This window comes from Osmia bicornis, chromosome 1 (genome assembly GCF_907164935.1).
Source record: "Osmia bicornis bicornis chromosome 1, iOsmBic2.1, whole genome shotgun sequence".
Lineage (NCBI taxonomy): Eukaryota > Metazoa > Arthropoda > Insecta > Hymenoptera > Megachilidae > Osmia > Osmia bicornis.
Genome location: NC_060216.1, coordinates 14327539 through 14337458, shown reverse-complemented (window position 1 = coordinate 14337458; position 9920 = coordinate 14327539). Strand labels below are relative to the sequence as shown.

The 9920-nt window shown below is 29.1% G+C and overlaps 2 protein-coding genes and 1 non-coding gene across 5 annotated transcripts; all 3 read right to left on the bottom strand.

Moving 5' to 3' along the window:
- Positions 1-1305: 1305 nt before the first annotated feature.
- On the bottom strand, positions 1306-6652 carry LOC114870876 (late secretory pathway protein AVL9 homolog). The gene is made up of 9 exons (XM_029176069.2): positions 6388-6652; positions 6065-6262; positions 5773-6001; positions 5496-5685; positions 4737-5250; positions 4357-4491; positions 3872-4260; positions 3652-3740; positions 1306-3418 (listed from the first exon to the last, which is right to left on the bottom strand). Exons 1-9 carry the CDS (start codon positions 6454-6456, stop codon positions 3216-3218), a joined length of 2016 nt encoding a protein of 671 aa, XP_029031902.1. The 5' UTR covers positions 6457-6652; the 3' UTR covers positions 1306-3215.
- Positions 6653-7047: 395 nt separating this feature from the next.
- Positions 7048-9608, bottom strand: LOC114870877 (SUZ domain-containing protein 1). Of its 3 annotated transcripts, none has more exons than XM_029176070.2 (4): positions 9465-9608; positions 8079-8149; positions 7707-7896; positions 7048-7648 (listed from the first exon to the last, which is right to left on the bottom strand). In XM_029176070.2, the coding sequence occupies exons 1-4, from the start codon at positions 9591-9593 to the stop codon at positions 7457-7459; spliced, it is 582 nt and encodes a 193-aa protein (XP_029031903.1). In that variant the 5' UTR covers positions 9594-9608; the 3' UTR covers positions 7048-7456. The 3 variants fall into 3 exon arrangements, with proteins under 3 accessions (XP_029031903.1, XP_029031905.1, XP_029031904.1); XM_029176072.2 differs by having other exon boundaries at positions 9469-9545; XM_029176071.2 differs by lacking the exon at positions 9465-9608 and adding an exon at positions 9033-9300.
- Positions 9609-9836: 228 nt separating this feature from the next.
- Trnaw-cca lies at positions 9837-9908 on the bottom strand. The gene has a single exon. It is a non-coding gene; the product is annotated as a tRNA-Trp (tRNA).
- Between the last annotated feature and the right edge of the window lie 12 nt (positions 9909-9920).

The window sequence follows — 9920 nt, the reverse complement described above, 5'->3', positions numbered from 1 at the left end:
GACCAGTCACGGTTCACACCGCATCTTCCCTGCCTCTTGTCGTTTACCTATTCCTTTCGGATTAACTAGGCTTTTAATTAATATGCGGATGAAATTTTTTTTTTCTTAAAATGGGTCTTAATTGATAAGAAATTACATTATATCTTACATATCTAAAAGGTGGATGTATGAAATACCTTTTTAATTTTTAATTAGTATTTTGTAATTTGTTATTAAACTTAATTTGGTTATGCGATTAATTTTTCTTATTGGTTATCGTTATAGATACTACGTGAACCATGTAATTAAAAAATCTTTTAAAATAATAGTTGACATAAAATTTGTATTCAACGATAATTTGAACGATAAGTTATTAAAAATGTATGGAAATATTCGAATTTATATTAATTACTTGATACGGCTTAAATAGTTGTATTTCTTTCGTAATTAAAGTTCGTTTCATTCAACAAATTACGCGCGGGATATTTAAATATATGCCTGTGCTTAAAATTATAAAAATTATACATATATTTTTAAATAAAGAATAATTGTAAATGCACTAGTATTTTTGCATTATAGTTTAATTTAATATAATAATAACTGATATAAAAAATTTCCAAGTATTTATATACGAGACAACCTATTTTCATAAAAATAATAATTTTTTTTTCGATTCTAAACATTTTATGAATTATTGAATATTAATTACAAATCAAATGTATTATTATAGAAATAGTCTCGTTAAAATAAACAAATTTTATATCATAAACAAACACACATTTAACAATAAATAACAAATAATTATTACCTTTAACTTTGGTATTGTTAATTAGTCCTATAAAAGTTACTCACAAACTTTGTTTTTTTATTTTCTCGATAAAAATTTATGTAATACATAATAACAGTCACTACAATAAATAATTAATCACAATATATTAGATGTACGAATTAATTCGGTGTCTTTGCAATTACGCATTCTTAATTGTTATTTGAAATTTCAGTATTTTCCCGCGCTTCTGTGGATTTGAAAAGTGGCGCGGAAATACGATTTGAATAATTGGAGTTATTATAAGTTTTAAAAAATAAATGTTAAATTAAAGAATGAAAATGTACCGAATTAATTTCTACACTTAATACATCATATACTTTCATATTCTAATTAACATAAACAATATTTTTATACGAGTACGTACACTAAATGTATTTATATATACAGCTGTTGATTCGAATGCGACAAGTACATAAACTTCTTTATTTTGTTAAATTAGCATGAAAAAAACAATTGCACGGCATCTACAATCAAGGAGAATTAAACATAAATAAATATAAAACGCATATTATCACATTTATAAAACCCTGTGTTACATTTAACAAAATTTTCCTTTATATCTCTTGCGGAAATTATACAACTAAAAGTTTTTCATACATATGACTCATAAAAAGTATAACAATGAAGTTATGGCTCACAGATACAATGCAAATTGACTAGTATAGAATTTGATAACAGAAACCTAACAATGTAGAGTAATCATTAACTTTACATAAATTTATTTGTAGTATAAATAAATCATAAGATCTATGCCAACATTTTTGGCACTCGTATTTAAATGAAAATTTGATAACTTCTTTAACTGCTATATCAACCTTTCAGTAATTACAAATAAAATATCACAATTATTAATAAAACAAAAATGTAATTTATAATAACATAATAAATTTTTCTATAAATAGGTAATGCATTTTTATTTGGCCGCTATAAATGTATTCGTTGAACAAAAATTTATTTAACAGAATTAAAAAATAATTCTTTTTGAATTAAAGTTTTAATATTTTAATACGAAAAAGAAAAATGCATTCCATATTTTATCTACATTTATATATTATTGATTATATGTTAACATTGACTAATTTAGCATATTATAAACAGTCTATATACTTATTACAAGTGTAGCAGTTAAGTGTGTTATAATTTATATAAATGTAAATAAAAAATTTCAGAACATATAAACCACAATTTAATTCTTTATAAGAAATTGTTACAATTATATATATATATATATATTTTTTTTTTTAATATTTTTTTTTCGTAACATAATTTTATGTGTATTGAAATTAATTAAATTCTGATAATATAAAAGTTTTTATATTCTCAATAAGAGAATGATACTGAAGCAAGTAATGAGCAATATTATGAACATGTTTAGATGTGTTATTGAGGTTTACGAATTGAAAGAATTCATAACATATGATGTATGTAATATCGTGTATGTGTCACTGGCGTAACTAGGAGTCAGAGTGGGTTTGATTCTACCCCTCCAGAGAAATGTGAATTGGCACCCTCAACATTCTAAAATCTTGTCGTAAAATCGTATTGCAATACAACTAAGTATTTTGTCCGAAATGCAACGTATATTGCAACTAAAATAAGTTATAATCAATCAATATTAGAATGAAATTAGAATGACACAATATTAAATATTTAATACTAATAGTAAATCTAAACTCCCTATCCCACCCTATACAAAAATCCTAGTTAGGTCAATGGTATATGACTGTCTAATTATACTCAAGGTAAAATAATATTAAACCGCTATGAATGAATTGTTTCAATTGATATGCTTGTTTCAAAAAATCCTATGTACAAAACCTAAAACTGCAGGTACTTTTCAATTAAGAGTATCTTTCTATATAAATAATAACATAATAATTGTACAGTACCGAGTATGGTAGGATTTTCTAGGAAAAATGATGCTCTAAGGAAATAAGATATCACTAATTGCCTGTAAATATTAAATGAGAAGTTACGAAATTTCTAGTCTTGTAGTCTGAAAATTTTCCTATATGATCATTTTAAAGGAAGCCTACTATACTCGGTACATATTATACACATTACACAGTAATCAAGTGTGTTAATAAACACATATCTTCGTTTCAAAAGAAAGAAGAATTAATAACTAACATAAAAAGATATTAAAATAAAATGTCAATTAAAATCTTGTATCTCCTTTTTACCACACTATATATCACATTAATAATCTACTGTTCAGATTTGAATTTCTTACCTGAAACTTTTCCTTCAGATTTCCTGTTTTACACACCAGCAATTTGCATTGTACGAATACTATTCTTGATCTACCATATTTTTTGTATAGTAAGAAACAATATCACCTGTTACATTTGGTTTTAGAAATCATCTTTTACAGTTATGGTATCAAACAATTCGAACTCTCTTTATATTAATCTACAGTCATCTCTAGATTTGTATTATTAGTGGATACGTTCATTTCTTCGTCCTCGATAGCAGTTTTATTGGTTATATTTGAAAGTGTCTGATGTATAATTGTTTGATTGTCAGCCTTTCCTTCTTCGACAGACTGAACCGTTGTTAATGTACTCCACCAATTAGAGAATGCCCCTTTAGCTTGGGAAAGTGCACCACCTGTCAAATTGACAAATACTTTTCATACTTATAATTCTGAAACTTTAGAATTTAGATAATCTGGAATTCTTCAATTTATCAAATTTGGCAATCTAAAATTTTACATTCTAGAATTTCAGAATTCAGTAATCCCAGAATTTGAGAATATCATGGGCTAGTCAGGGGGCGGCTCATTTTGGTCCGTTCCTAGTTACGCCAATTTTTATATAAAATATATATTTAATTCAACTAACCTACAGCTTTTCCTGTCGTCGCAACAGCTCTTCCCGTTGACGCCATTGCTTGATTCAATTTCCTTCCACTTTCTGTATTCTGCATCGTGCTACAATACAATTAAATAATACACTTTTCCACTTCATTATTTTATCATTTACAATCCGGTTGTGCGAATTTCATTTCACATGGATTTTAAAACACTACAGCGAGAGTTTACTATAATTAATAAATGCTTACTGCGATAAGCGTAACTTCATATCCTGCACGGATAATTGTCCTGCGAATGGATGACCAGGATCTATGTTATTTATTTCTGGCTTATTAATACTGCTCCAGATTTTGTAGTTATTCGTTGCCCGCCAGGCAGCCATGAACGCAGAATTATAATGGTCAGACTGTCTAGTATCTTGTTGCATAGATGTTCGCAACATGCTTAATAAGTAAACTCGAAACTGGGTTCTGATCCATTCATCTCCACCTTCCCATCCTACGCCGTCTAAAAAAATATCTTTACGGGGCTCTGATACATGCCTGACTATATAATCTGCAAATCTCAGATCCTCCGTTGTGAGATGCAGTTGTCGTCTTAATTCTGGATCGCTTGTTTCTATCCGTGTATTTTCAACCTTTCGTTATAATAAAGAAATATACCATCAGTAGAAGCAAAAATAAAATTTTAAGATAAATTAAAAATTTTGTTTAAAAATACAATTTAAAATTACCTCTACTAATACATCGATAAGCTGTTTCTTTTGCTTGAACAAAACATTCGTTGCCCCAACTATGTAGCCTCTAACGTTAATATCAGCTAAAAGATCCAAATATGGCAAGGATAGATATGGTAAACATAAATAACCCTTTGGAAAATAAATATGTTAATTCATTAAATGCTATAATTATAATAATAGCATTGGCGTAACTAGGGATTTTCTCTGGCATAGGTCAGGTCCCTTAGAACATCTGGAAATTTGAAATTTCGAAAATCTGGAATCTAAAAATTTTTGAATAATAAGGGAGTCACAGTCCATATTTTCGGAGAAAGGGGAACCCACCCTGGCTCCTGCCTAATTACACCAATGAATAATAGTTTACACTTTCATACCTTTGTGAATATATTTAAAGGTAAACCACAGAGTTCTGGATTTATATGAGCAATCTGAGTGATATTATTTGTCAAACGTGCATCTGAAAGTGCATCGTTACTTGTATCGCGTGGCAATGGATTATCAGTATCCGCTGTGCCTAATGTAATTGTGTTTACACTCTGTACTCTATGTACATTATCATTTGATTTAGACGAATACATAGAATTATTTTCTTCCGCGTAAGATTCGGTGCATTCTTGTGCTGATTCCACTTCAATGACTTTCATGCCTACATTTTCATTCTCATTGTTGTTCTTTTTAAATTCATCTAAACATTTGCCTTCCATTGCTTCAATATCTTTATTATCATTTATACACAATGAGTTTCTGTTCGAATTCCCGTTAATGTGTTCTTTTACTGTATCTGACATGTTGTTTTGCACGGAATTCGTAGATAAATTATTATCAATGTTCTTTATTGATATTTCTTCTTCGTCAAATGTAGGAATGGGTGACATAGGTCTTGATGGTCTAAAGAAATATAGATTGAAGAAATAGAATATATTATAATAGTAATGGTCATAGTGTAAGAACATAAACGGACTGTACTCCTGTATTCCACCGCACGTTACTTTATATTTTAAAGTTGACGGTGTTTTGTGAAAGCCACGCGCGAAAGCACACCTTGTATCATTAAAGAGTAGGCAAGATCTATTTGGCTCTGACTACTAGGTCCTGGTTCCTTCTTAATTAATCCACTACTTATAAATAATTACCTAACACATGCAGCTTGTTGCAAGCCATGTTCAATCATCCCAGGATACAAGGAAAGTAATGTTAATATTGTAGCACATAATGGTTGCACCGGGGACTGATAGAAAACAATCTTCTTCTCCAACAGAAGTAATTTAAATAATAAAAGAACTTTGTGACGAAATTGCAGTATAAAATCTCTTGCAGACAATCCTACAAGCATTAATAGTTTTAATAATTTAATAATCTAAACGTATATTTTAAATATTAAAAAAATTATTAGCAATATTTCATAATTACCAACAAACACTTGGGGTGGTATCTGACTTTCACTGCTCATACAAGAATTAAGATGATGATAAGTATCTTCTAATAATGACACTTTACTAAAATCTCCTTCATCAAAATATGCGTGTGTTATCAGAGCCATTTTCACTTGAATATGACCATATAATGGTAAGGTGCTTAACACACAAACAGATTTTTGAACTGTACCTCTTGTTATATCAGATGTACGATTCTTCAATTTCTAGAAAAATAATTATTAATATTATTTTAAGTCTACAATCATTACAGCCATAATTTTCATTACCTCAACAGGAATTTGTCTGAAACATGAAATTCCATATACCGTACATTTTGGATCGTTTAAACTGGGTAAATGAAAAAAGACTGTATCTTCGTCATAATTATGAGATCCATCTGGTAAAGCAAGAGTGGGTAAATATTTCCAACCCAAAGGGCATTCATTTGGAGCTCCAGGTACCAATGGGGGAAATGAATATTCTACCTGATAATGAATACATATTATTGTAATGTAATAAAAAACACTATCATATGTATACACATATTTGTGCATTAATTAGGACATTATAAATTTTTTAATAAAAACTAGTTCCTTTATAAGCAACTTACTTGACACCCTTTCTTGTGATGAAATCCGACAACAATTACATGAAGTATTGGTCCAACAGATTCTGCCATATTTTCGCGATATATGTTAAACAAAATTTATTCGTGATGTAGAATTTGATTTCTATATTAATTATCCCCTTTCATTTCAAACGAATAAAATCGTATTTCTTTACTAATAATAAAGGTATAACAAACGTACAGTTAACACGCGCTTTCAAGCACCATGTTAATTTCACGCCTACCAACCCACCGACCAGAGGCATAGAGATATAAGAATAGAGTGCGTGAAACTATATGGTAAAGTGTGAGTGAGTGCTACACAGCAATAGAAAGAAATCACTAGAGTTCATCTGTTACACGATTTTCCCTAGGTTTTATTAAAAGACCGTTTGGTTTTCAAACTATTGTATTTTTAAATATATTTTATTTCAAATTATTATTAAACATTATTATGTGCATAAACATTAATATCTGTTTGATATTTGGTCATCCAAACCTGTCCACATTGTTCAATAATAATATACATTGATTTAATAATTAAAATGCTTTGTATTTACAAAATTACATATTTCTCTATCTATAGTAGTAATACTTCCCTCGTTTATAAAATAAAATTAAAAAAAAAAAAACGAATAATCACTGAAATATAACAGAGTGATATAAAGAGAAATTCATTTATTATATAATTTCTTTCAACGGCTTAAATATCATGTACAAGTATAGAAAGTAAAATTTCTCAGTCTCTATCACATATCGTAATGTGTTCCCAGTTTAATAACCATAAATTTTCATTTTCCTTTTTAATCAAAATTTTTTCAAAATATAACAGACATTAACAAAACATATTGGTACAAAATGTTACCACTTGTATCATCACCAATTTTTAGTCTTGATCTGTGCAGCCCGCAGTGTAGCTTTTATGCTCCGATCGGAGCAACACGCTTGTATCTGGTCGGAAACGTTAACCTGTTTCCAACCATCAGCCTCATAGCTGCCTCTCTTCTCCATGTCATAGACATGGAAGAAGAGGAAAATGATGGGTGGAAGAATTTTATCCATGGAAGACGCGCTACCTGCGTACATTGAATCCTCGTGTTCCATCTGGTCCAAGAGGCATACGTAAAACATTACTTGGCAAACCACTATTACTTGATGTAATTGTTTTTGCTTGTATTCTATTTATTTCGTGTAACAACTTCTCCTCTGGACTTTTTTCTTCCCCAAGAATTCTTTTTCTCGCTTCCGCATACTCTTGCTCTCTCTGTAAATATTCTTTATTGTATAACATTTTTATGGTCCATATGCATGATTAAGTATACCTGTTTTAAGGATTTAATAGGCTGTTTCGGTTTATCTCCGTTTACTAACGGACCATCGCCGCTACCTTGCGAATCTCTTGTGGGTCTCTTCAGGATTTTCACTGTTGGTCTTGGAGGTACATATTGGGATCTTATACCATCATCACCAAGCATTATCATTCTTGTACTTGCGTTATGACTGGTTTTGAAGCTAAAACATATGGTAGAAAAGTAATTTATTTAAATCAATATATCAATTATTAAATCAATATTAATGCCAATTGTTATTCATGACTGTTAGTTATACATTGTAAATATTTTCTTATTATTCGTAGGGTTATTTTGACAATTACTAAAATTTCTTGTCCTAAGGTTTGATCTTTCTGAACCTACCTAGAAGATTCTATTTCTTCTAATGCTTCTACTGCATTTAACTGGAGGGCATCCAATTTTTTCTCGAGAGCCTAAAATTCATTGTGATTAGAATTTAAGTTTATAACAGACTATGTATTTCTAAGTTACTTTAGTAGCTTGAATATTCTATGACTGATGTGGTAGTTGGATATAGAAGCACTTTGACCCGTAACAATTGTATATAAAATTTAAAATATAACTAAGTATATTATATATGCCCTGAAAGCAATATATGATTCACAATGGAGATAAAATGACCTTTGTAAAGGTTGAAATTATACTCTAAAGTTAAATATTTTCGAAATTCTATAATTTAAATTTCAAAATTCAAACTTGCAATTATGACCTAGTGTGTATTATGTACCAATTGCCAGTTAGATTTAACCTTTAAATCATAGGTTAGGTCAATAAAGGTTAATTAACCTTCACAATTCGAATACTGGATCATTTTGACTGAGTATGTAATTATATACTGGGTCAAAATGACCCTGCATTTAATATACAAAAGTTGAAGTTCAATATTTAACAGAATAAGGTTATTTTATACAAACATCAAAATTTGTGAACAATTTATGTGGTGAAGTGACAATTCAAATATCTTAATTAATATTTTATAAGTAATAACTATTTTTAATAAAATAATGAAGTATGTTAAACATACTTTTTCTTGCTATATACTGTGCTATCAATAGTCACATGGATATCTACTAATACCATATATATATACTATTTATACATAAATAGAATGTAAGAATAATTAAAATATAAGTATTCTTAATGATAGCAACATGTGTCATTATCTAATTGCCCATTTGTTATGCTCGTAAAAATGAACATATTAAAACCTTTCTTACAGTATAGGTTAATATGACTTGGTTATTAATATAACTTTTTACCTTATTATTTTACATGTATTAAGAAAAACGAACTTACTTCCGATTCTTCAATTTCTTCCCAACTTTCTAGAACGTCATCAACAGTTGACATTTTTCGATTGATATATTAATTTTTAATGTCTAAGTATCACTCTGGTAACTTAACAATACAGCCTTGGCATGAACCGAGGAAAGTATAGGCGAGTTCTTAGATTGGCATATATCTTTCAGCGAAAGGTAATTGTGTGTTATATCACATTTACCGAATAAAGAGACTTAATATTTTTTAAACAAATTTTCAGTTAAGTCTAAATTTTGTATTGAAATCAACATATGTGGATCAATCTATGTTAGTGAATATTGATTATTGATCTCTATGTAATTAGAGAATAGTATATATATATAGCTTTATTGATTTAATTCATAATATTATTTAGTTAAAGCAGCAGTATAAATCCTATATATGTTTTAATTTAAAAAATTTACATACATACATACATATAATTACTAGCACGTTCAGGTTCGCTCTGTTCAATGGGACGTGTGTGAATAAGTAATCTCTCATTCGCTCTTGTTTCTTATGTATGTGCAAGAGAAAGATGGTTATTTTTGTTACCATTGCTATCTTTTTCTTGCATATAAGAATAAGAGAGACACAATTGGGTTTCGGAAAACTTTTCTTTACATCCCGTTGAATAAAATGAAGCTAAACGTATAAGTGGACTCGAGATTGTATTATATTTAGGAGCGGAAATGATGCTCTAGAGAAAAACAGTCCCACCATTTGCGTGTAAACGTTTATACAGAAAAATTTAATTTAATATTTAATTTTATAAAAAAAAAAGCAAAATATAATCATCTATGACCCCGACGTGATTTGAACACGCAACCTTCTGATCTGGAGTCAGACGCGCTACCGTTGCGCCACGGAGTCTTATGTCCAAAC

Excerpts from the sequence above, each read along its gene's own strand:
- LOC114870877 (XM_029176070.2), bottom strand. The coding sequence starts at position 9,593 with ATGGTAACAAAAATAACCATCTTTCTCTTGCACATACATAAGAAACAA. Across the intron at positions 7,897-8,078 it reads GAAGAAATAGAATCTTCTAG|CTTCAAAACCAGTCATAACG; the intron begins GTAGGTTCAGAA and ends CATATGTTTTAG. Across the intron at positions 7,649-7,706 it reads CTATTAAATCCTTAAAACAG|AGAGAGCAAGAGTATGCGGA; the intron begins GTATACTTAATC and ends GAATATTTACAG.
- LOC114870876 (XM_029176069.2), bottom strand. The coding sequence starts at position 6,456 with ATGGCAGAATCTGTTGGACCAATACTTCATGTAATTGTTGTCGGATTT. Across the intron at positions 6,263-6,387 it reads ATCACAAGAAAGGGTGTCAA|GTAGAATATTCATTTCCCCC; the intron begins GTAAGTTGCTTA and ends ATTCATTATCAG. Across the intron at positions 5,251-5,495 it reads CAACAAGCTGCATGTGTTAG|ACCATCAAGACCTATGTCAC; the intron begins GTAATTATTTAT and ends ATATTTCTTTAG.